This window comes from Lipotes vexillifer, unplaced genomic scaffold (assembly GCF_000442215.2).
Source record: "Lipotes vexillifer unplaced genomic scaffold, Lipotes_vexillifer_v1.1 scaffold496, whole genome shotgun sequence".
Taxonomy (NCBI): domain Eukaryota; kingdom Metazoa; phylum Chordata; class Mammalia; order Artiodactyla; family Lipotidae; genus Lipotes; species Lipotes vexillifer.
In genome coordinates this window covers 9,782,322-9,808,004 of record NW_006786690.1, presented here as the reverse complement: position 1 = coordinate 9,808,004, position 25,683 = coordinate 9,782,322, and the positions used below count along the sequence as shown (strand labels likewise).

At 55.5% G+C, this 25,683-nt stretch overlaps 2 protein-coding genes and 1 pseudogene across 2 annotated transcripts; 1 reads left to right on the top strand and 2 right to left on the bottom strand.

The window, feature by feature from the left end:
* Window positions 1-1,807: 1,807 nt before the first annotated feature.
* LOC103076920 (anoctamin-7-like) lies at window positions 1,808-14,910 on the bottom strand. Its single transcript, XM_082931140.1, is given in 18 exon segments — window positions 1,808-1,836; window positions 2,670-2,787; window positions 5,428-5,559; window positions 6,068-6,158; window positions 6,374-6,474; window positions 6,519-6,620; window positions 6,878-6,960; window positions 6,963-7,067; window positions 7,164-7,254; window positions 7,800-7,862; window positions 9,816-9,914; window positions 10,024-10,161; window positions 12,710-12,813; window positions 12,816-12,852; window positions 13,324-13,506; window positions 13,603-13,713; window positions 13,789-13,846; window positions 14,759-14,910. Coding segments are annotated over 18 exon segments (1,797 nt in total).
* Window positions 14,911-20,599: 5,689 nt separating this feature from the next.
* Window positions 20,600-23,832, bottom strand: CPLANE2 (ciliogenesis and planar polarity effector complex subunit 2). The gene is made up of 5 exons (XM_007459271.1): window positions 23,721-23,832; window positions 22,256-22,408; window positions 21,526-21,650; window positions 21,089-21,225; window positions 20,600-20,849 (listed from the first exon to the last, which is right to left on the bottom strand). The coding sequence occupies exons 1-5, from the start codon at window positions 23,830-23,832 to the stop codon at window positions 20,600-20,602; spliced, it is 777 nt and encodes a 258-aa protein (XP_007459333.1).
* A 1,032-nt stretch (window positions 23,833-24,864) lies between these two features.
* LOC103081598 (60S ribosomal protein L13a pseudogene) lies at window positions 24,865-25,458 on the top strand (annotated as a pseudogene).
* Window positions 25,459-25,683: the final 225 nt, after the last annotated feature.

Sequence of the window (25,683 nt, the reverse complement as noted above, 5' to 3'; positions counted from 1 at the left end):
GAGATGGAGACACAGAGACAGAGACACTGAAAATTTTAGACAGACCAGATATTCAGAGACAGATGTGAAGCCCGGAAAAACTCGGGGAGACAGATGGGCAAATGTTTCATGCCCCGCAGGATTGCCAGTCTCATGGGGAAGCCAGAAATGAAAACAGTTATAATCCAGGTTGGCAAGAGCCAACCTAGAGGAACCATCAGATTAGGGTGCTGGGCTCCACTCAACCCGGGCATTCCAGGAAGGCATCCTGGAGGAAGTAAGAGTGAACTGTTCTGGCTGAAATACCCAAGGACCCAGGTCCACAGAGATAGAAGCCTCGGCTCGGCATGAGAGAAACAGTGACACAGTGACCCTGGGAGAGGGGGAAAGAGGGAAGGACCCAGTAGAGGACAGCTGGATCTGTGACTGGGTCCCACTCTCTGCAGTCCCTCAACCTGCTTCCCCCTGCTTTCTCATCCCCTGCCTGGAGTACAGGTAGGGTGGCTGCTCCTAAGGGACAGTTACTCCTCCAGACCCTCCCCACAGGGAGCAAGTCTCTCCTTATCTGGTAAATGGGACAGTCATGCTTCAAAACGCTAATAGGAGAATTAAGAATAATGCAGGGGGCGCTTCCCTGGTGGCGCAGTGGTTGAGAGTCCGCCTGCCGATACAGGGGACGCGGGTTCGTGCCCCGGTCCGGGAGGGTCCCACGTGCCGCGGAGCGACTGGGCCTGTGAGCCATGGCCGCTGAGCCTGCGCGTCCGGAGCCTGTGCTCCGCAGCGGGAGAGGCCACAACAGTGAGAGGCCCGCGTACCGCAAAAAAAAAAAAAAAAGAATAATGCAGGGGGACTTCCCTGTCAGTCCAATGGTTAAGACTCCTCGCTCCCAATGCAGCGGGGCACAGGTTCAACCCCTAGTCGGGGAACTAAGATCCTGCATGCCTCACGGCACAGCAAAAAAAAAATAATAATAATAATAATAATAATGCATATCAAGCACCTATCACATAGTGGGAGCTTTGCAGTTGATAGTCATTCCTCTGAGTGTTATTAGTCTTTCTCTAGTCAGATGGATGGCTTCAGCCATCACAGAATTAGGGAAACTGAGGCATTGAGGGTGAGACACACCCTATTTTGTAGGAGCATGTGGCAGGAGACACAGGGGACCACTGCCCACCAGACAGGTCTCTTTCTCTGCTGGAATCAGAAGTCCTTAACACAGAAGTCCCACTTGCTTCTGTGGGTACACATGTGCAAGAATACACACTCTGCTCCCTTGTATTCTGGGAGATTCTCTCCACTTGGGTCCTGGAAGCCCCTAGAGGGCAGGGAGGAACCCCCTGCCCTTGTCAGTTGCAAGGATAAATGAGCAAAACATGGAACCCTTGGGGCAGGAGCACCCCCAATTTTTTTATTTTTTATTTTTTTCGGTACGTGGGCCTCTCACTGTTGTGGCCTCTCCCGTTGCGGAGCACAGGCTCCGGACACGCAGGCTCAGCGGCCATGGCTCACTGGCCCAGCCGCTCCGCGGCACGTGGGATCTTCCCGGACCGGGGCACGAACCCGTGTCCCCTGGGTCGGCAGGTGGACTATCAACCACTGAGCCACCAGGGAAGCCTGCACCCCCAATTTTTAAAAAAGTTTCTTTTTTTGGCCATGCCATGCGGCATGCGAGACCTTAGGTCCCTGACCAGGGATCGAACCTGTGCCCCCTGCCGTGGAAGCGCAGAGTCCTAACAACTGGACCACCAGGGAATTCCAAGGAGCCCCCCCTATTAAAGCCTCAGAGGAGAAGGCTGGGTAAATGGAGGGGGTGTGTAAGGCTTCCTCAGGGGCCACAAGGCTGGAGGCAGGTCCCTAGGGAGGAAGTCAGGAGTGGGTCAGCCTCCACCTCCGTCCAGGCCAAGGGACAATGAAAATGACCCATCTAGCCAGGATGCCAGCCCTGTGGCCTTCCATGGATGTGGTCCACTCAGCCTCAATGCTGGGGACCAAGGAGGGGCAGAACTATGTTCATAGTGTTTATAGCTTATCTCTGCTAGAAAAAAAAGAAAAAAAAAAAAAACCTCAGGAAGAGACTGGCCCCAGGCAACAGAAGGACATTACCTGCCCAAGACATTGTCACAGGATACTCTAGTGCCCACTAGGCAAGGGTCATTCTGGAACCCACAGGGGAAAACCCCTGCCAACGTTCAAGGCCCTGCTTTGACACTGGCCTTAGGCAAATCATAGCCTGTGCCTGGGCCTGAGTGTGCCCATCTGTAGAGCAGCCCCTAGGGCACCTCTCAGCCACCCCATCTAGGAAACTTTGGTCATCATGAGTATCTCTGCAGGCTGAGAAGGATGGGCAGGGCCAGAAAGGGTCCCATCCAGTGGGCACTGCTAATCACATGGATAATGGGCCCACTTGGCAAGGCTGGCAGGGAAGGTCCCTGGACACTACTATGGTTTGGAGAAGGTATCTCTGACCTCCTGTGCCCAGCTTTTCCCTTCCCCCTCCCTGGGGCCCCCTGCCCTGCTGCCTGAGGAGTAGAGCTCTGCCAGGGCCCCTCTTTTCCTTAAGGGACAAGGCCAAGTGGGAGGTCATGACTGGAAAGGGAATCCAGGCCAAGCAGGCTGTGGAGCCCCAAGAGGCCTTAAGTGTGTGGGAGCCAGGATCAGAGGCCAGGCAGGCTGCACAAAGGACTCACTTGGGAAGACTGGCGGGAGCAGGATGGGGTTGCTGGCAGCCAGGTGGGGCCCTACCTCAGCCAGGGAGCTCCGTCCAGCCTCCAGCACGGTCCAGGGCTCCAGGACACCCTGGGAGCTCTGGGGTTGCAGCCGGGTCCTCAGGGGGCGATGTCAGCATGGCCCCTGAGCCAGGCAATGCAAGCTCCCGGGTATTGTGTGGGGCAGGGAGAAGGGGAGGCAAGGGCGGAGGGAACCTCGCGGGCGGGCGGGCGGCTGTCTCAACGTGCCTGCTCCCCGCCCCCCTTTCCCAGAACCGGTTTGGCCAGTCTGAGGTACAAGAGGGGGGCTGGAACAATGGGAGTCCTATGCCCAGGAGAGGCTCTGAAGGACCCCAGACCGACATCCTAAAGATGGGGGAGGCACTGTTTTTCCTCCCGGGGGACAGACAGGTCATCCCTCTTCTGGAGCTTCCCAAATGTGAGATGTGCTCAGGGGGCTTCTTGGGGCTGGGAGCATCCTGGGAGTTTTGCAGAGAAACTCCCAAGCCTTGGTCTCCTCAGGGATCCTGAGAACTCTGCAGTGTGCTGATCTTCTCTGAGCCTGCTACAGCATCTATGAAGGGATCCCTCATCTCTGTGGTTGGGAGACGGAAATCGTTAAAGCCAGTGATGTGACACACCTGGCACCATCCTGGCCATCCTCCCAGCATCACAGCTCCTCATGAATGATCTATCCTCCCCTGCCACCTGTAGTGACCCACCCTCACCATCTCCAACAACCTCCTCCACCAGGCTTCCCAGACTCTAGTCCACACTGAATGAGCCCTCAAAAAACCAATTCAATGTCCCGAATGGATAAAGAAAATGTGGCACATATATACCATGGAATATTACTCAGCCATAAAAAGAAACGAAATTGAGTTATTTGTAGTGAGGTGGTTGGACTTAGAGTCTGTCATACAGAGTGAAGTAAGTCAGAAAGAGAAAAATAAATACCGTATGCTAACACATATATATGGAATCTAAAAAAAAAAAAAAAAGAGGTTCTGAAAAATCTAGGGGCAGGTCAGGAATAAAGACGCAGATGTAGAGAATGGACTTGAGGACACGGGGAGGGGGAAGGGTAAGCTGGGATGAAGTGAGAGCGGCATGGACATATATACACTACCAAATGTAAAATTGCTAGTGGGAAGCAGCCGCATAGCACAGGGAGATCAGCTCTGTGCTTCGTGACCACCTAGAGGGGTGGGATAGGGAGGGTGGGAGGCAGACACAAGAGGGAGGGGATAGGGGAATATGTGTATACATATAGATGATTCACTTTGTGATACAGCAGAAACTAACACACCATTGTAAAGCAATTATACTCCAATAAAGATGTTAAAAAAAAAATTCAAATAGCCCAGTGGTATGCAATCTTCGCATGCCTTTTTTTTTTTTTGGCCACGCAGTGAGGCTTGTGGAATCTTAGTTCCCCGACCAGCAATTGAACCCCCAGCCCTGGCAGTGAAAGTGCCGGAGTCCTAATGGACCACAGGGAATCCCCTTCGCATGCCATTTATTTGAGCAATTGGTAATTGCCAGACACTTAATATGAAAATGTATACAAATACTAACACTCACGTTGCTTAACAACTCTTATTGTACACTCACTGTGTGCCAGGCACTGTCCTGAGCACTTCACATAAATAATCATTTAATATCCACCACAACCCTACAAGATAGATACTGTTACTGCTCCTACTTACCAGGTGAGGACATGAGACTTGTACATGTTAAGTACATTATCCCATTTAAATCTCTCATCAGTTCTATGAAGTCCCTATCTTACAAATGATGAAATTGAACTTGCCGAAGGTCACACAGCAAATAAAAGTCAGAATTAATATTCAGACCCAGGTCTGTGACTCCACCACCAATCTGTGCCCTTAACTACTGCCCAGTACTGCCTCACCAGGCTTTGGGGAGGATCTGGTGAAAAGTGTGTGAAAGTCCATTGGGAGTCATTATTATTGACACACTACAGGCCTTGATGAGCATACAGGGCAGGAGGTCCACGCCCAGGCTCTAATGAGCTCTCCCTTACCAACTGCTGACCATTCAGTTCAGAGAGGTTAGGTCCCTTCACTCCTTCATATCCACTTCGCCCCCCAGAGCACAGTCACATAATGAGGAGACACTGCACAGAGTGGTTGGGGACCAGATGTCCATGGAGAGGTGGCACGCTGGGGCGCAGAGAGGATTGTTGTCAGCGTTGCACATAGAGCAGGACACTGGAAACATGAATAGGGAGGCAATGCAGGACTAGGGGTCTTCAGAGAACCCCAGCCCTCTCATCCCAACTCCAGGGCCGACCTTGGGGCCGCTGGCCAAGGTACTGCCCAGACCCCTAGCTGGAAGCAGAGGACCCCAAAGGAGGGAGGAACCTGGGGGAACTAAGGGTCTTGGAAGGGCAGTCTCTCCTCACTCGACCCTGCGTCCTGGGCTCTGGGGACAGCGCCCTTGCTGCAGTGGACGGAAAGCAAGGCCAGATCAGGCTGAGCAGGAGGGCCCTCCAGAGCAGAAGCGACAGTGGTGGAAACAGTGTAAAAGAAGGGGCGTGGCGTGCGCGGAGCTGGATGAAGAGGGAGGCCAGGCGAAAATTTGAGGGCAAACGGCCAATCCTTCCCCTGGGCGAGGCCAAAGAAGAGAGCCGGGCAAGAAAGCAGAGCATAGGCCTGGGGGCAGGCAGAGGGGCGTGGTCAGAGGGGTGGGGCCAGGGTCCGTGGGCGGCGCTAACCGAAAGTAGCGCTTCCCTGTCGTCCTCCAGCGCCTGCTTGGCCAGGTAACGCTCGCGCTTTATCTTGGTAGCCAGGGCGGCTGGCACGTCGGGCACGAGCCAGGCGATGAGGCCCAGGAAGAACACCACGTGCTGGGGAGAAGGAGGGGCCAAAGAGAATGACTGCTTTAGCAATCTTAATCTGCAGAGCGTTTACTAAGTGCAAGGCACTATTCTGAGGGTTTCCGGGTATTCATTCAGTTAATCCTCACAACAACTCTAGGAGGTGAGTAAATTACTTCCCCTGTTTTACCTGTAAAGAAACCGAAGCATAAAGAGGTTCTCATTTGCCCAAAGACACAGAGGTATAATTCGAACCCCTTGACACTAGGGACCCTGTTAGAATCAGAGCTAGAGAAAGAGGATCTTGAGCAAAGCTGGAAGGAGCTCCAGTGCTGTTGCCAAGAGACGATAATCGTAGTAGTAGTCGTGACATTAATTCACTGAGCACCCATTATGCTGTGCAAGTACTTGCCACTGAATCTTCATAGCGACCCTATGAAGTAGATCCTATTCTGTAATATACCCTGTTTACAGCCAGTCAGCCGCACAGCCTGAACTTGGACCCGGGTCTGTCCGACGCACAGATGGCTGAGCCTACCTCCAAGGCGATGATGAAGCCCAGACGAACAGCCAGCAGCTTCCAGTACAAGAGGGTGAGATTCCTCTGAGCGTCGCGAAAGCCCTTGTACCTGGGTTGAGGAGGGCGCGGGGTCCCGCGAGGTTCTCGACTCCGCGACCGGCACTCCCACCCCTCCCCACCCTAGAGCCTGGCCCTGCCAGGTTAGCAGTACACTCGGCCAGCTCTGCCCTCTAGCCCGCCCCCTAGACTCAGCTTCCTGCCCTCCCAGTTAGGCCCCGCCCCACCCCTCCCACAAGCTCACTGCCCCGCCTCCAGATTCAGCACCCCGCCCCCAGCCAGGCCCAGCGGGTCCGCAGACTCAGGGCCCCGCCCCTCCCAAGCAGGCCCCGCCCGCCGCGTTCAGCCCCGGCCGGTGGTTCTCCCACCTGCAGGGCGTGTGGTTGCCCTAGGCAAGGTAAGCAGGGGGTGCGGGCGCCAGCCTGAAGTTGACGTAGCCGCACAGCTGGCTGTGGTGTTCTTACTGGTACAGGAGACGTGGCAGGAAGTCCGAGGTGAAGGCAATGAGGATAGCCTGCAAGGGGGCTTCACAGGAAGGCCGCCCCGCCTTTCAGGGCCCAGTCTCCTAACTCATCCCTGCCCAGGTCCAGCCCCACGGCCGCAGGCAGGAGCCTGTGCCCGAGTATCCTAGCCTTCTGCCCCTATTTCCCAATTTCTCACCCTGATTTCCACCCTCAGCCCCCATTTCCCTATTCCCGAGCCTCCTCCCAGTCTCTGATCTTCATTTCCCCCCCTGACCCTGTATTTCCCTCCTTAACCCCCTCTCCTCACATTCACGATGACAGAAAGGTAGGCAATGGCTTCAAGCAGGAGCAGCCGGGTCCGCTCAGCCACCAGCCGCCAGTACTCGCACAGAACTTCTGGGTGTCCAGTCGGATCTCCACCCAGTTGTTGAGCAGAGCAAACAGGGGTGCCGGTGGGAAGGCTACCACGAAGATGGTGATGAACCTAGACTGCAGCACTGGAGTTGGGGAGTGTCAGGACTGGGGTCACCTCCCGTGCTGGGCCAGGCCCCCAGGAACCCTGCTGGGCCTGGTACTACTGGGCCACTGCTCACCCATCTCCAGGTATTCATCAAACTGGCCCTTGAACTCAATGAGCTCACAGTCCTCCTCCCAGCGCCGCTGCTCCTGCCTGATCTGGGTGTCCTGCAGCCCGGCCAGGTGTCTCTTCTGCTGCTAGGTCTTCAGCTTCCTGGGACCAGACAATGCCATTTCTATCCTCCCACTCCCTTAAAGATAGGCACCATGATTATTCACACTTTACAGATGAGGAAATGGAGACTCAGAGACCTGGCCCAAGGCTCCCCAAGTTGTAAATGGTGCAACCAGAGCTCAAGTCCTGTTTGTTAGACTCCAGAGTCCAGGGCTCTCAAACTCTGTGCTCCTACATGGCCATTCTTGGTCTCTGAAAGCCCTTCCCCGATCTAAAATGCTAATAGAAAGCCCTCCTGTTTCCTGTTCAGCATATCATTTAATCCACTCAACTCTCTTGGAGAGGTATTATTGTCCCCATTGTACAGGTGAGCAAACTGAGGCTTAGAGAGAAGCAAAGCCAGAGCTTACAGGAGGCAGAACTAGGACTTATGTTCTGGGGTCCTGACCCCCATGGTGGGGGGTGGTTTCTGCTTTGCTGTCATAAAGGCCCCCTGCCCCAGCCTGACTAGGCCCAACCCCCAGATCATCCCCTGCACTCGCAGCACAATGAACTCCTGCACGTTGCTGACCAGCTGTTTGCCCACTGTGATGATGAAGAGCTGTTGAGCAAGCTCGAGAAGTCAGCCTCCAGGCTCGCTGTGATTGGCAGACACACAGCACCTTACTCAGGGCTTAGGGGCCAGGCCCCTACTCCTTGGAGGCCCCAGAGGCAGATCCTGCCCTGCCAGACCTGAGGGTGTGATGCCCCCCACCGTCCCTCAAGAGCTGGCTCTCTAAGGATACTCACGTCCTCATTCCACATGCCAAGCAGCCTGCCATGCTCACCAGGGTATCCCACAAACCTGTAGGCCCACAGCATCTGTTGGCAATGTGCCCTCCCCTTCTGGAGCCAGGCCACAGCTAAACTCCATGCTGAGGCTGACCTCTCTCCCTGCCCACCCACTGAGAGATAACCCTGGTGACCAGGCTGCTGGGAGGCCTTGTCCCACTGCCCCCAACTAGGCTATGTTCCCAAGGCCTGTTGGGACCATGGCCCATATCTACTGCTCAACCCATGAGAAGTCAATTGGGTATTTCTGGCCCAGGAAGAGGGAGTCATGCTGCTGGTGGGGGGAGGGGTGGTTCTTTTGGTGATTCTCCCTCCCATTCCTGCCAAATGACAATGGCAATTACACAGTAACACCACCTCCTGGGAGTCTAGCCCTTGAGGACTCCTGACCCATCCTTGTTAAAAACTGGAAGCTCCTAGAGGGAAGGCCCAACTCTGGTTCATGTCTGTGTCCCCAGCATCCAGTCCAGACTGCCCAGTGGAAAGGCTACCACAAAGATGGTGATGAAGCCAAATGTCAGCAGTGGGAGGTTGAGTGAATGAATGAATGCAGGTGTTAGAGTTTCACATTTACCCAGTGATGCATTGGAATATTACAGTTGAGAAAACTGAAGCCCAAGGATTTCCTTGGGGCAGTGGTTCAGACTCCATGCTCCCAATGCAGAGGGCCCAGTTTCGATCCCTGGTCAGGAAACTAGATCCCACGTGCATGCCACAACTAAGAGTTCACGTGCTACAACTAAGGAGCCTGTGAGCCACAACTAAGGAGCCTGCCTGCCGCAACTAAGACCCAGCACAACCAAAATAAATAAATAAATATTTTTAAAAAAAGTTGAAGTCCAGGGAAATCAAGGACCAACTTCAAGGTCAAGACCTTGGTAGAGACAAATCTAGAGGCTCAAGGATGCTGCCACTCTGCTGGCAAATCATTTGAGAGTCAACAGCCTTGGTGGGGGTGGGTGGGGGAGTCCTCACCTGCCTTTGAAGAATGCCACAAAGAAGGGAGAGGAGTAGATGGACTCCCCTGGCGGTCCAGTGGTTAAGGCTCTGCACTCCCAGTGCAGGGGGCATATGGGTTCTATCCCTGGTTGGGGAAGATCCCGCATGCTGTGTGGCGTGGCCAAGAAAAACAAAAAAAGAAAGGAGAGGAGTAGAAACTGACAAACTGGAAGATGAAGACTTTAAAAGTGAAGGCATCTCCATGGAGGGTCTGGGCTCTGTGCATCTCTGGGAAAAAGGCAGAGCTGGTCAGAGTTTTATTGAGTGTAAGCGGGCAGGCCCAGCCCATTGGGTCAGCTCATATGCTGTCCCCAATCCACCTTCCCCTAAGGCCAACCATGCCCCCCTGGCCACCTTCATCTGAGGATGGCTGAGCAGGCTGGGGACACCAAGGTGGGAGCTGCAGGCTCTGAGATGCAGGGAGCCCTGCCTCAGGGCTCACAGTTCCCAAGTGATGCCAGGACACCCCTGCGATCCCCTGCCCTTACTCATCCCACCTGGTGAGTTGCTCAGCCAGTGAGGTGTAGACCTGGCCCAGGAGGAGGGTCAGTACCAGGTAGAGCACAGTGCTGCCGATGTTGGCAACGTTACCAGCCTAGGCAGAGTGATGGCCATCACCTTGAGCCCAGCCACGTGGAGAGGCAGAAGGAACTTGAGGATGCCCCCGTTGTGCCCAGAGTCTGGAACAGTGGTCCCACCCTCCATTGCTCCAAGGGGCACTCACTTGGGTCATGAGCACAGAGTTGGCTGTGTGGAACACTGCAATGCTGATGATGCCACAGTAAATGATGACAGACACCAGGAAAATCATCACCACACAGAGCTGGGGGCCAGCAGGGAGAGCTGTCAGAGCTGGAAGGCAGGTCCACCAGGGCACCAGCCCACCCTGGAGGGCACAGCCCTTCCAGAGCAAGGGCCCAACGCCCCCTCACCGTGATGAGGATGGCTGCAGAGCTGGTGAGTAGGCGGGGAAGACGGGTGCGCGGTGGGACGTAGGGCTCCTTCAGGCCTGTCACTGGGTTCTGGGCCATCTGTGGGGCCAGGGCAGCAAACTCTGGATGTGGGCACTCCTATCACAGGGGGCAACAGAAATGTACCTCTCAGGGCCCAAGGGTCTGGGTGTCATGACCCTGGGGTGGGGGAAGCCTCCTGCCTTTTCCTGTTTGCACAGGGAGCTCTGGAAATGCAGGAATGAGGTCTGATTCATTTTTTGTTTCTGCAGGGCCTTTTTTCCCTAAGGCCTGGCTAAGAGCCTGTGGATGGATGGATGGATGGTTGGATGGGTGGGTGAGTAGACAGAGAAGTAAACAACAAATGGATGCACATGTGGGAGAGGGCTGGATAGTCTGAAGGATGGGTGGCAGTAGGTGGACAGGTGGGTGGGCAAACTAGACAGACAAATCTCTATAAGTGAGTGCACAAATGTGTGGGTAGATGGGCAGATGGACGTATGTACGGATGGATGGCTAGGTGGAGGAGGACATGAGGGTGTGGTTGGATGGATGATGGACATGAGGATGGATGGGTAGATGGATGGATGTGTGGATGAGTAGATAATATATTAGTTATTCAATAACTATTAACCGACCACATACACTCTGCAGTAGATACTGGATATGACATGATGAACAAACTGGACAAAATCTAAGTCCTAACAGAGTTTACAGTCTAGTTGGGGAGACAGACATTAGATAAATGGACACAAATATGTACTTGTGAATAACTCACATGAAGGAAAACTGGCCTTCAGGGATGGTCACTCAGAGGAAATGATATTTTAGCTAGGACCTAAAAGATAAACAGGTGCTAAGTAATGGGAAAATGAAGGGGAAGCATGGCAGGGGTTGGGGAGGAGACTGTGTGCAGAGGCAGGGCCACTCTTTGAGTCACATGAGTTGTATAATTCACTGCTCTAAGAGGTGCCGGGGGCTTCCCTGGTGGTGCAGTGGTTGAGAATCTGCCTGCTAATGCAGGGGACACGGGTTCAAGCCCTGGTCTGGGAGGATCCCACATGCCGCGGAGCAACTAGGCCCGTGAGCCACAACTACTGAGCCTGCACGTCTGGAGCCTGTGCTCTGCAACAAGAGAGGCCACGACAGTGAGAGGCCCGCGCACCGCGATGAAGAGTGGCCCCCGCTTGCCACAGCTAGAGAAAGCCCTTGCACAGAAACAAAGACGCAACGCAGCAAAAATAAATTAATTAATTAATAAACTCCTACCCCAACATCTTCTTAAAAAAAAAAAAAAAGAGGTGCCATTCACAATGACTTTGTTACTTCAGTTTTTCCTTCCTGCTTTTTCAGTCCTCCAGAACCTGTTTAACCAATCAATACCTTATATTAAATCCTCTCTGTTGAAATAACTAGTCTCGTTTCTATCTTCTTGTCAACCCTAACTGTTGGATGGATTACATTATGGATATCTGGACAGATAGATAGGTGGAGAGATAGATTTGTGATTCATAGATTCACCCATCAAATGTTTAATGAGCACTTTCTATATACTAGGGACTGTTCTGGGCCCTAGGGAGACAGCAACATCACATACAAGGTCTCTGGAGCTCACGTTCTAGTGGCAGAGGACAGACAAAAAACAATAAACAAGAAAATGTAGTGATAAATGCTGTGATGAGATTAAAACAGTGATAGGGAGCCTCTTTAGATTGGGTGATCAAGGAAGGCCTCTTTATTTTTATTTATTTATTTATTTATTTTGGCCACTCCCTCGCAGCTTGTGGGGTTTTAGTTCCCCGACCAGGGAGTGAACCCAGGCCCTTGGCAGTGAGAGTGCAGAGTCCTAACCACTGGCCATCAGGGAATTCCCAAGAAAGTCCTCTTTAAAAGGGTGACATTTAAGTCAAGATATGAATGACAAAAAGTAGGCCATACAAAGTCTGGAAGAAGAGAATTCTAGCAGAGAACAGCCAGTGCCAAGGCTCTGGGGTGGAAATAACCCTGTCCTATATTCAAGAAACAGCAAGGAGCCAGTGGAGCCAGTGGAGGCGGAGAACTAGGCAGAAGCCAGATCACACAGGGCTGTGGGCTGCTGTGAGGGGCTTGGGTAGTTTTCCAAGTGCATATGAGAACCCACTAGAACGCCTTGAGTGGGATAATTCAGGATGTGATTTGTATCTTCAAAAGATCGCCCTGGCAGCTGGGAATGGATTGAATGGGGGCAAACATAAGAGCAGAGAGATATATTGGGAGGCCACTGCGGGGGTTCAGGTAAGAGAGAATTGTGGCTTGGACTGGGGCTAGGGGGTGGGGAAAGTGAGGGTGGCAGTGGAGACGGAGAAAAGCAAACAGATTCAGGATCAATGATTAGATGTTTGGATGGACAGGTGGATGGCTAGATGGGTAGATGAGTGGAACGCTTCTCTCCTTCCCTGTTTCAGGAAGAGTTTCTCTTTGAGCCTCCAGTAGTTAACTCCACCAAACCTTATATCATCCTGATGTCAGGGGAGGGGGGGAAAGTGACCCAGGAAAATTGTAGGGAAGAGTCAGATCTGGATCCTGGGATGCTGGACTCCAGAGTCTGAGCTGTTCCCAGCATGCCTTATGGCCTCTGAGAACTGCAGGAAGCAGAGTTCTGGGCCTGGAGGGCTGAGCTGGGCGTCACCTCCTCTTCCTGGAAGTCTCTGCAGTCCCAGTGGTGGGCCAAGGTGGTACTCTTGTGCTTCCAGTGCTCCAGGAAGGCCATGGCCCAGAAGGACATGAAGATCTAAAGAACACAGTTCCCAGATGGTCAAAGAGATAGCCCAGCTGCAAAGGAGGGAGAGAGGGCACACTGCAGAGGGCACACTGCCTTCCCAGCAGCTAGGCCCAAGGTGCTGGGTCCCAAACACCTACCCATTCCCTTGCTCTCTTCCCTGGCTCACCTTGGCCATGGGGCAGATCTCGGAAATATTCCATGTGGCACAAGTATCACAGAGTGAGCACATGAGGAAGGAACTCCTGCTCGCACACATCTCCTCCCTATGAGCAAAGGGTACCCCATGCTGGGAGGGTCTATCCTCAACCAGCCAGCTGACCCAGCCCATGCAGCTCATCCCCCGAGCACTCCCAGTCATCACGCTGGTACATTTGTGTCCATGGCAACTAGGCCAGAGGTAAAGACCAGGGTACCCACAAGAGCAGCAGTCAGCAGCCAGGCTGCGTAGGTGACAGAATGCGGGGGGACAGAATGCTCATGAGCCTCTATCTCTGTACTCAACCCCAGCTCCCAGTCCTCACCCCCAACACCAGATGCACCAACCAGGCAAAGTAGATAGCTGCCTTGTCCCCAAAGTCCTCCTGTATGCGGTGCAGGGGCTGGTACTTTTGCCAGCACCCCCAGCAGGCCCAGTATGAACAGAGCAATTGTGGAGGGTTGAGGTCTGCACCAGGCACCTGATACCCAGGAAGATCACAGGGGCCCTAGGGAGAGGAAAGGCAGGAGGGCTGCAGGGAAGTCCCAGAATTTTCTCCTGATGCCCCTGCAGTGGAAGAAAGCTGGGTTTGTGTCATCTCTACCTCACGCAGTGGGAAGGCTGCAGTGTAGACTCCCTCGGTCAGCAGACGGGCCATGACCATCTCTGCACGTTTCTGTTTCCCATAGATTGTTCGGACCAGGATCTCTGCCACCTGCCAGAAAGAATTCTGGCATCAACTCCGCCCCCGTAAGGTCCCAGCTGGACCCTCCCCAGGCAGTTGTCTCACCACTTGGTGCCTCTGGGTGCTGGAGAAGTAGGAGTCATGGGAAGCCCTGCCCAGGGATCTGCGAGCAGAGCAGGGGTCAGAAGCTGAACCCTCCGCCGAATGCGAGACCTAACACCATGGGAGCGCAGTCTCTAGGCTGGGGACACAGGGATAAAACGTGCCAGCTGGACTTCCCTGGTGGCACAGTGGTTAAGAATCCACCTGCCAAATGCACGGGACACGGGTTGGATCCCTGGCCGCGGAAGACCCCACATGCCATGGAGCAACTAAGCCCGTGCGTCACAACTACTGAGCCCGCGCGCCTAGAGCCCGTGCTCTGCAACAAGAGATGCCACCGCAATGAGAAGCCCGCGCACCGCAACGGAGAGTAGCCCCCGCTGGCGGCTGCTAGAGAAAGCCCGCGTGCAGCAACGAAGACCCAACGCAGCCAAAGATAAATAAGTAAAATAAATAAATTTATTTTTTAAAAATGTGCCAGCTGCTAAAACCGGAGAGCCCTTCTCCCCACAAAGCTCAGCCTGGGCTGGGTGTTTTGCAGCCGGGTGAGCATCTGAGGGGCATTGAACGGGTGGGAATTAGGGACGGGGAGCCGCTCGGGCACGGCCTGAACCCCAGGCTGCAGAAAGGACGAGCCTGAGACCTAAAGTGAGTTAAGCAGGAGTTGCCTCACTGGCAATGCAAGGAGGAGCAACGGAGCCTCGATTTGGCTAAGCCTGCGGCTGGCGCCCCTCCCCTCTGCGGGAGGCCCCGCCCACCCGAGACAAGTCCAGCTTGGAAAGGCGGAAAGTCCAGCGGCTTACTGGGCACGTGTTGCGGCAGAGGTTGCAGCAGGCGAAGGCGCCGCAGTAGCTCCCTCGCCCCCGTCCGAGTCCGGGTTACGTCGGTCCTGCGGGACCAGGTCAGGGTCACCGGTATCTGGGAAGACTCCGCCCCCGGGCTGACCTCGCCCCGGCCCGTCCCTCCCACCTACAGCGGCACGCGCAGGCTCAGTTCCTCCGCCAGCAGCTCCCAGAGCGCACAGCTTGACGAGGTACACGGCGAGGGCGCGGCGCTTGGCGAGACACTACTCTTTGGGGGGCCGGGGTCTCCGGATGGGCCAGAGCCCGGAGCCCCTCCTCTCATGATCCCGCCTGGGAGTGACAGTTCCCGTTCCGCGCGCGCGGGCCCTTGGCCGCCTTCAGAAGCGCTTTGATTTGCGTTTCCTCGTTTGAAATTCAAACGGTGGGGGGGGGGACTAACACCCTCATTTTACAAACGTGGAGATAGACGCTGAGTAGGCCGGCGTCATACAGTAGTGGCTGCTGGTTCCCATTTATTGAGCACCTCCAATGAGCAGGCCCTGGGCTGATTTGCGCGCTCGCCAGTTTAATCATCACAGCCCCTCTATGGGGCTGCCGCTACGGTAAAGCCCATTTTACAGATGAGGTACTGAAGTCGCTTGCGCAGGTCACAGGGCTCGTTAGGGGAGCCCGCGCTCGGCCTCGGGGACTGAGCCCCCGCAGCCCGTCCGCGCCGCGCTCACCTCCTCCAGGAGCAGCCCGGCCGCGCGCAGGTTCCTCTGGAACTTATCGCGCCAGCTCCACTGCAGGAGTCGCTGCCACCACGCCCGCCGCGGGGGTCGCAGCTTCTCCTCCCTCAAGAGCAGGAAGTCTGTCCCATCGCGGGGGCAGAAGGGCAGTTAGGAACGGTCTGCCCCACCCTACCCGACTTCCACCCTGGGTGGGGAGTTGGGGGCTGGGTTTATCAGCCCCACTAAAGCCCAAATTAAAGGAAATAGTTCGTGGGACTTCCCTAGCGGTCAGTGGTTAAGACTCCGCGCTCCCAACGAGGGGGCGCGGGTTCGATACCGCGTGTCGCAACTAAAGATCCCGCAGGAGACAACGAAGGTCCGCGTGTCACAACTAAGACCCGGCACAGCCAAATAAATAAATTAAAAAAAAAAAAAAAAAAAGGACACAGTTCGCGCCACAGCAAGAGCGACTGGGCTTAGCTCAAAGGAGGAACTGCCCATTGCAAGAAAAGGACCAGAGATGCCACGGGATTCCTCGCGGAGGTAAGACCTCTCTTTCCTCCCTGTAAGAGAGGGACTGTGGGTTGGCTACTCTGGCTGCCTGAGTGAAGCGGTGAAGTGGGGGTAAGAGTCCTGTCTGGCCCCAGTCTCACCGATTTCGGTTTTCCAGTCGCGGTAAAAGTTGCCTCCGGAGTCTGGGACACAAATGCTGCCGCGGGACGCGCAGAGACGGTCGTCCTCCGGTCCTTGTCCTCGGCACCATCGCCGTCCTGGGCGCAACAGGACCCGAGTGCGGGTGAGAGGTCCCCGGCGCAGGTGCAGGTGCCAGGAACTTCACCAGCCCAGCTGGGCCGCCCCTCCTTCCGCCCACCCGCCCGCCCGCCTCTGGCTAAATATAAAGCGCAACAATGGAGGCGCTGTCGGCGCGATCTGCGACCCTTCTCCCTCCTCCACTCGCTCTCAGCCCCAGAAACACCACCACTACCGTAAGTAACAGCAGCGACAAAGTCGGTAGCCAACATTTGCTGGGCCCTTAATTCAGTGCCTGGCCCAGTGCTAAATATTTTACACGCATTTGCTTGTTACAACTCAGAAGAAGTGAGTGGGTGCTCTTGTTATCTCCATTTTACAGATGACACAAAGGAATTACAGTGAACAATCCAAGGTCACAGCTCTTCACCTTCCTTCTGGACCACGGTCCCAAGCCTCAGTCGGTCCCCTTTGCTCCCAGGAAACACCCCTTCTTTCTAGAATAGCATTGAACACCAACTCTCCCCACTTCACCTCGCCCCCACTGGCCGAGCCTCTAGGTCTGAGGTCACAGGGATGGAGGGCCCCCCCCCACCCCCTTACTCCCAGCTTGGGCCTCTGGGGATTTGCCTCCACACAGCTCTGACTTGTCTTGGGCCCTGAGCCCCATGCCACCCTCTGGGCACTGCTCCCCCAAGTCTGTTTCATGGCACGGGGTGGAGGCCGGGGGTGGTGTCATGGCTGGCACCAGGCTGCCCTGGGAGTAAGGAGATCCAGGGCAGCACCAGGGAGTCCCACCCCCATTCCGGACTCACCCAAGGCTCTGGAGGTCTGCCCAGCAGCCTTTGCAGATCTGGCTCCTGCATCCCCTTTCTCATCCTGGGAGCAGGCAACTTGCCTGGGGTTCTCCTTGTTGTCCACAAGGCCAGGCTTGGCTGGTGGCTGGCAGCAGGCAGGAGCTTCACTTACCAGCTCACTGTGGCCTGGGAAGGATGGGGGAAGGAGAGAAAGAGGAGAGGGAGGAGGGAGCAAGGCACCAGTACCGTATTTCCCCTCCTACAGGCAGCCCCAGGCTTCTGGTTGGAAAAGCAAGACCAGGTGGGATCATGTGAGGGGCTGGACCCAGAAGACACCATTGGGGGATGAGGGGAAGGGACAGTCCAGGGGAGAGGGGTATGGAAGGCTAAGGGCATCAGGGCTGCTCCATGGCTCTGCAACCTTGGAGAAACGCCTGACCCTCTCTGGCCTCAGCCTCCCTGTCTTAGTCCATTGGACTGTTATAACAAAAAACCACAAACCGGGTAGCTTATGGACAACAGACATTTATTTCGCATGGCTCTGGAGGCTGGGAGTCCAAGATCAAGTCATCATCACAGCCCAGTTCTAGAGAGGGCCCTCTTCCTTGTTCACAGCCAGCACTTTTTCTCTGTGTCCTCAGATGGTGGAAGGGGCTAGGGAGCTCTGTGGGGTCTCTCTTATTAAAGCATTAATCCCATTCATGAGGGCTCTGTCCTCATGACCGAATCCGCTCCCAAAGGCCCCTAATACCATCACACTGTGGACTAGGATTTCAGTGTACCCATCCTGGGGGGACACAACCATTCGGTCCATAGCACTCCCCCTCTGTAGGAAAGGGGCTTGGGGAGGGAAGAAGAGGGGTCTGGGATGTCCTGACAAACAGCACCAGGGCTGGGCTGCAGCACGTACACACCCCCACCCCTGGAGAAGCTAGTCCCTCCTCCCACCAGCTTCCCTCTAGAGCCCTGAAGTCTGCGGGCTCCAGGGCGCGGAGGAGCAAACGTGGCTACCCTCTTCCCAAGGATCCCCTCTAAGTCAGGGCTCACCCCTGAACCACCCTGGGGGCACAGTCACCACCCCTTCCCTCCAGGTAGCCTCAGGGCCCACAAAGGGAGCAGCAGGGTATTTGCCTTTGCGCTGTTGTAAGGCTTAATCTAACAGTGGAATTTCTGGCACCAAAATGGGGAGAAGGCAACTCCCCAACTTCCGGTGGCCTCCGGACACGCCACAGAATGGCCTCTGTCTCCAAGGCCCTGAGAGAGGAACTTTATCTGGAGTCTGGACCCTCTCCTGTGCAGGACCTACCACGTGATTGGTGGTGTCCAGTGGAAAACTATTGAAAAATTAAGGATTTCACGATGGCAACAGCAGAGCATTAAACCAGGTGTGGGCCTCCCAGTGCAGAGCCCTGTGGACTGCTCAGGTGCCAGGCCCACAAAGCTGGCCTGAGTCCGTGTGTGTGTGTGTGTGTGTGTGTGTGTGCACACATTCTCTTCTCATTCGCTCTCCACGACCCTGCCCAGAGTCCACTCTGCAGGGACAGCCACCAGCTATTAGGAGAATTATGGCTCTGCAGCTCCCTCCTCCCTCCTGCTTCCAGTTCTCTGCACTTCGGTGGAGGCCTCTAAGGGGGTAGCCTACAAAATACTAAAGTGGCACTGGGCCTGGGCTCTGAGGGGCTGAGAAAGCAGCGCTGGGACAGCAGGTGGCCGGCTCCAAGTCTTAGCACCGTTGTGGTCCCCACTTTGTTCTTACTCAGGGAGAAGGGAATTGTTTACCTCTTGGTTTGGGGTGAAAGTGGGTGAGGGGTCGATTCTCTGACTGGAGCAGTGCTAACCAGTGCCAACCAGTGCCCTGCTCTGCTGTGGGGAGGATCTAGGTTACTTCTCTAGAGCAGCCTCTGGCTCTTGGCTGAGCTGGTGCCCAAGAAGGATGCTGAAGCTTTAAGGCCTCAGATAACTGGCTGGGATGTGGGGTAGCTGGTGCCCACAACACACACGGGTATCCATAGCCGGAAGGTCACATTCCAGCCCAGAGGCCACCTTTGCTGGGTCCTGCCTTGCTCTGCCTGGTGGGTAAGGTCTACTGGAGCTAAGACCAGAGGGAAATGGGCCAAGGCAGAGCTGAAAGCAGCAGTGGGACACTCTGCGGCCCAGGAGCAGGGGTCGGCCGGTGGGCTGTGCAGGCTGTGAGGCCTGGGTCCTGCCCAGCAACATTCCTCCTCTGGGACGTGGGCTAAGCTCAGGTCTCAGCTCTGAACCTGAGTTGGGGATAAGAAGGTGCTAAAATCAATGCTTTAGGCCCTGGAAAGGTTGACAAACCTACAGGCAGTGCACAGGGTGGACAGACTGACAAGCAGTGCCATGCAGGCCATCAGTAAGCGTAGGAGCGTAAGCCAGGGAGAGCATGCAGGAGCCTCCTGTGTGTGCCAGGAGGGAGAAGCGGGGCAGCATTTTAGGGCAAGTACTGGTGTGTGTGGGCACATGATCATGCGTGTGAGTGTGGAGTGTTCAGAGCTGCTTTCTCGAGGGGGGCTCTGAGGGTCAGCTGGCTGACCTGGGCATCCAGGGCCCTTCCAGCTGGGTCAGACTCAGGCCGGCTCTCTGCCCAGGGGTCCATCTATGGGGCTGCAGAGGGTGTCACCAGAGAGGGAAAGAAAGTATAAAGGCCAGCTTTGTAGGCACATGCCCACAGGTGCCTACAACTCTAGCCCGCATTCACTAGTGTCTGGCTGATGGGTCAAGGGCGCAAGGTCACTCACCTTCCTGCTCCTGTCCTTGCTGGCCTCCTGCCAGCTCACACCCTGACCCCGCACCTGGCCCAGTCCCTGCCCAGTGATACTTTCTGGTTCCCCCAGGCTGGCAGGGCCCCTGCCCTAAGCATAGCTTGACAGCTTCATGGTCAAAAAAAGGAATTCCAGAGTGAGGTGCTTGCTTCCTGGACACACAGGTGGACTACATTTCCCAACTTCCCCTGCTGCTCTGTGTGACCATGTGACTAGGTGCTGGCCAATGGAATGTGGGCAGAAATGAGGCACACTGTCCTAGGCCAGGTCCATAGAAACCTGCTAGGGGACCTTCCACCTGCAGTCATCCCATCTGCTGACTGGATGTTGATGCCCCAGGACAAACTGGGAAGAAACTCATTGAAGATGTCAGAGCCTGAGTCTCTGAATCAGTGTATAGAGCAGGGCCTCCACACCCACCTTCACCTCCACCTGAGGTGAGACATAGAAAGAAAAAAACTTCTATTAAGTTAAGCCACTGAGAGTTCAGGGTTTACCTGGTACAGCAGATGGTGTTACCTCAACTAACACGTACAAGCTCTGACTGAAGTCACTTGAGGTCCAGGGCCCAGCTGAGGCACTCCCTCTCCCCAGTCACACTCCATGGTTGCTGCAGAAGGGGGAAGGGCAGGGGGAGGCTGGAGAGATGCTTGAGCCCTCAGGCCTTGCGCATACAGTATCTCAGTTTCCAGAAACCCAGACTCCTAGGGCAGAGGGAGGAGGCCTGAGGACAGCCAGATGCCCTCAGATGGCTGCCCTACCGAGCCTTGTGCCCCACTTCACTGCCAAGAATTCCACAAGGAAAGTGCTCTGGGGCCGGGAGCCTTCTCAGGCCCCCATTCTCCCTGACTAGGACCCTCCGGCCAGTCCTCGGGATGAGATCAATATTCCTGTCCCAGCCTTGGGCCGTGGGTCCTGCTCTGGGTCACCTGAGGGTGGGGAGTGCCCACTCATCATGCCACCACCCCTCAGCTGGGGGGGTCCTCTGGGGGGTTGGGGAGCAGGCCAGCTGCCACCTGGTCCTGGTACCACAACTGCTCTGCCAGGCCGTTGAGCACGTGGGCAATGTCGGCCAGCCCAGCCCGCCCATCCAGCGTGCGTCCATCTGCCAGCCGTCGTCCTGGCACACTCTTCACCCGCAGGAGGGGCAGCTCCCAGGCCTGCCGGAAGGCTGTGAGGTCACGCTCAGGCACGTCCGTGTGCATATACTGGTCAAATCTGGAGGAGGGTCAAGGAGCCTGTCCGGGCACCTCTGCTTACCACTCCATCAAACCCAGCCTTCTCCCTCCTCCCTTGCCCCCAACACCCAGGGTCTGGGGGAGGCCCTGTTGCAGCCTTTAAGATAAAGCCCATGGGGCTGGACCCCATAGCTGGGCAGAGGCAGGCTGCCTGACACTCTTGCTCCGTGCCTTGCCAAGTGTGGCCTCTGACAGTCCTAGGGGCCACCCAAAGGATACTTGGAGCCGATAACCATCCTGACCACACCAGGGGCCTCGCCTGCTACTCGGGCCAGCTGTCCAGGGAGGTCTTCAAAGGAGGCACGGTCAGTGAAGGAGAAGAGGAAGAGGAAAGCATCTGTTTTCTCCTGGCAAGCCTGGGATAGAAAGGCTGATTGGAGGCCGATGCGAGGCTTGTAACCAGAACCTATCGGCTGCAGGGCCCTGAGAAGTCTCAGCACCATCCCTCCTTTCACAGACTGGGAAACTGCGGCCCAGAGCAGGGAGTGGCTGGTCCCAGGGCAGAGGTCTCCCAGCCCAGGCAGCATCCTCAGTCCATTCACGCCCACTTCTGGCTCCTGCAGACCAGGCAGGCCAGGCTCAGGTGCCTGTACTCAGAAGCCCACCTCAGGCAACCAGCCCCTCCTGGACCCACCCAGGCCCACGTTCCTGCTCACCGGCAGCATGTGATCAAACTTTTTGAGCGCAGACTCCCCGCAGTCCCAGAACTCAAAGCGGAACATGACAACACGGTCGCTGGCCTGCAGCTTGGCCGGCCAGAATACCACGGTGGTCTGGATGCCTGGGGAGGCCGGGGTCAGTCACTCAGCATGGGAGAGGTGGAGGTGGAGAGGAGTAGGGGGCCCAGAAGGAACAGGAAGAGGAGATATGTCCCTACCTTAATGGGTCCTCAGTCTGATGGGGAAGGCATAGTCCCTGACGTGGGAGAATTCTCAGTCTGATGGGGGAAACTGCCCTGCCCCAGAGCAGCCTCCAGTCTACCAGGGAGAGGCAGCCCTAGCCCTAGCCATGACAAAGTAGTTTCCCTCTTGTGCACTGGGGAAGCCAAAGGTCCCGGAATACTCTCAGATATTGCAACATGATGGTCAATCAGCATCCAGTAGAAGGAAACAAGAAAGGAAGATCGGTGTTTTCTGAGCACCTACCCTGTGCCAGCTCAATGCTAGGCATGTTACCACCACTATCGCTAGTACCAACCCCACCACAACACCAAGGGGTTGGTACTATTATCCCTTTTGGACAAAGGAGCCAATGTAGGCTCAGAGAGGTGAAGTGACTTTCCAAGGTTGCAGAGTAAATGGTAAGGCTGGTTACAAATCCCAGCTTATGTGGTCCAGGGCCAGTCTTTTCTCCACCCCAGGGAAGGCCTCCTAAGGAGGGACTCACCAGTGGTCTCGTGGTGCACCACGGGCACCTCCAGGCCAGCCAGCTTGGCCACCAGCGCTGTCTTGCCCACACCACTCTTCCCAGACACAAAGATCTTGTAGCGGGCGGTGTCAATGGCCACAGGCGGGGACAGCACTGGTCGCTCGAGCAGCCCTGGGGCAAGGAGGGATCCAGGTGGGGTCAGGGAGTCAACGTGCACTTGCCCCGTCATACCTTGGGTGTACAACCTCATCTCTCAGGGCTTCCTCAGTGCCAACCAACCATTCCCTATACAGCACTCATGACAGAGGCCTGGGATACAAGCAGCATCCCTGGAGGAGAAGCTCTGCTGGCAACACCTGTGTTCTGTGAACTGGGCCAGTGCCTACTCCAAATAACACCATTTTTCAAAAAAGTTTGATGCATGAGATGATTTTTATTATTTTATTTTATTTTTGGCCGCACCACGCGGCTTGCAGGATCTTAGTTCCCCGACTGGGGATCGAACCCAGGACCCGGCAGTGAAATCACTGAGTCCTAACCACTGGACCACCAGGGAATTCCCTGAGATGGTTTTTATTAATACTGTCACATATCCTTGATTTCCCACAGGTAAAAGAAAGGTCTTTCCTAATTCTCTCCTCAGTGAAGAATTATCAGCAAAAGTATTCTTAATTAATATAAACTCCTTACAATCAATACAGTGAGATATTCATGAATGTTTATTTATTTATTCTTTTGTTTTTTGATCCCACCGTGCAGCGTGTGGGATCTTAGTTCCCTGGCCAGAGACTGAACTCAGGCCCACAGAAGTGAAAGTGCCGAGTCCTAACCACTGGACCGCCCTGAATATTTTTGATTTAAAACTTGCAAAAAATAAAGTCTAAGCTATGATCCGTCTATAGGTGTAGGACCTGAAAGTCCTAAATTGTGGGTTGCCTGTCACTCTCTGGTCTTAAGCCTTCTGGTGTTTTGTCTCTCCCGGCCAGAGCTGGACTCCTGCAGCCGATGCCAGGCCCCTCTGCTGGCCTGTCAGCTGACCTTGCCTGGGTGGGTTAGCTTCACCCTGGGGAACATGAGTGCCTTATCCTGGAGACAACAGGATATGGAAGAGGCTTGTCTCTACTCACTAGGGGATCTTGGACAAGTCTGCAACGTGCTGTTGAGAAGGTTAAATTGGAGTCCATTGTATAAAGTGCCCGGCAGAGGGCCTGCCACCAGGTGAGGCCTCAATCAACAGCCTCTCTGGTGACAGTGGTTCCTGGCAGGGTTTTGGCTGTTTCCATGGCTCTGATGACAGAATTAACGCTAAGGAGGTTTGGGGGTGGGGACGCCAGGATAGGGCTTCTGGGGTCCCCAAGGTTGAGGAGTGCAGTGGAGAAGGCCCTCACTGCCCTGCTTCTCTGCTCCACGCCCCCCCCACCACAGGGGACACCATTCTCCCCAGGGAGTGGCAGGTGACAGGCTGGGGGAGGGGGGCACTTACCAAACACCCGCCGGCGGTTCTTGCGCAGGATACAGGCCAGGTACTCCTTGCCCTCGGCGCTCTCGTGCCAGTCTGGGACAATCACTGAGCCTGGGGCGGGTAGTCTGGCCATGGCTGGGCAACCTGAAGGGGAGGGGAGATGGTAGAATGCTGAGAGTAGGGGATGGGAAAGGGTAACTGTTCTAAGCTGTACCTGTGAGGCCTCTTAACCTGCCCTCGGACTCTCCCCTGGAGCCCCAGCTCCCTCCTTGGGGGATGGAGCAACTATGGAGCCCTACCCTTCTCATTATTAAGACTAACATTTTTGGAATCCAAACTCCCTTTCAACATCCTGAGGGGTTACACACCCCCCTCCCCTTCTTATCACCCAGAAGGTGCAATTCCATAGTCCTTTCTTCTCCGTATTGCTCCCTGGGGACAGCCATCCCATTATTGCCCCAGAGGGCATTTACACAGTCCCTAGCTCCCTTGTCACCTCCGGGGGGTGGGGGAGTCACACAGACCTGCTTCTCCTCTGCCTCCTGGATCCTGACTCCCAGGCCCACCCAGCCCTCACCATCAGCAGTCCCCGCGGGCGAATGGGCCCGGGTGGAGACCGCCCCTTTAAAAGCCCGCCCAGCGCTCCCGCCGCCCAGCCCGCCGGGCCAGCTTCCGCCCTGCTTGCGTCCGGCTTCGGCTCAAGCCGCCAGCCCAGGCGCCGGTGCTTGAGGCGCATGTGCGGAGGCTGTTGTCATGGAGACGCGGGGGGCGGGGTTGGGCTGCCGGGTTTCACGTAGGTCCATGTGTGCAGCCACCCCGGCTCAGAGACACCCTGGACAGGGACTTGCCCTCTGGGCCATGGATCCTCTTCACTTTGCTCAGTCCCAGCCCCAGTCTTTCCTCCAAAACTTGATCAAATCCCCCTTCTCCAGGAGCCTTCCCTGCCTCTTTGCTCCTCAGTTTCCTCTTCCATAAAGTGGAGGTAAAATACTATTACCTCCTAGGGTTCTTTACAACACTGCCTGGTCCATAGCAGTGCTCAGTAAGTTTACTTATTATTGTTGTTACTTATTCCCGCTCGGCAGGAACTCGATATGAATTAAACACCACTGGCGCTTTTTTTCCCAGGCGGCTGCCGAAGAGAAGATGGCGGAGGGGCATCTTCATGGTTCTTGATGGCCGAGGCCATCTCCTGGGCCGCCTGGCGGCCATCGTGGCTAAGCAGGTGCTTCTGGGTCGAAAGGTGGTGGTTGTGCGCTGTGAGGGCATCAACATTTCTGGCAATTTCTATAGAAACAAGTTGAAGTACCTGGCATTCCTCCGCAAGCGGATGAACACCAACCCCTCCCGTGGCCCCTACCACTTCCGAGCCCCCAGCCGCATCTTCTGGCGGACAGTGCGAGGCATGCTGCCCCACAAGACCAAGCGAGGCCAGGCCGCTCTGGACCGCCTCAAGGTGTTTGATGGGATCCCGCCACCCTATGACAAGAAAAAGCGGATGGTGGTTCCTGCCGCCCTTAAGGTTGTGCGTCTGAAGCCTACACGGAAGTTTGCCTACCTAGGGCGCCTGGCTCATGAGGTTGGCTGGAAGTACCAGGCAGTAACTGCTACACTGGAGAAGAGAAAGGAGAAGGCCAAGATCCACTACCGGGAAAAGCAGCAGCTCCTGAGGCTTCGGAAGCAGGCCGAAAAGAACAGAGAGAAGAAAATCGACCGATTCACAGAGGCCCTCAAGACCCATCATGGATTCTTAGTCTGAGCCCAATAAAATTGACTGTTTCTTCTTCATGCTTGGCCTGGCCTGCCCTTCCTCCATCGCCACCCTAGGATGTGGGGGACCCCAGGGGCTGCCATCCAGGTGCCACAGGCAGCCTGGGGCTTAGAAGACTGGGTATAGCGAAGGCGCCTTAGCCACTGCTGTTTAAGAAAGGCCTTTTTAAAAGCGTAGATATTTGCAAGGGCTGTGCAGGCAGAATTTGCCTGT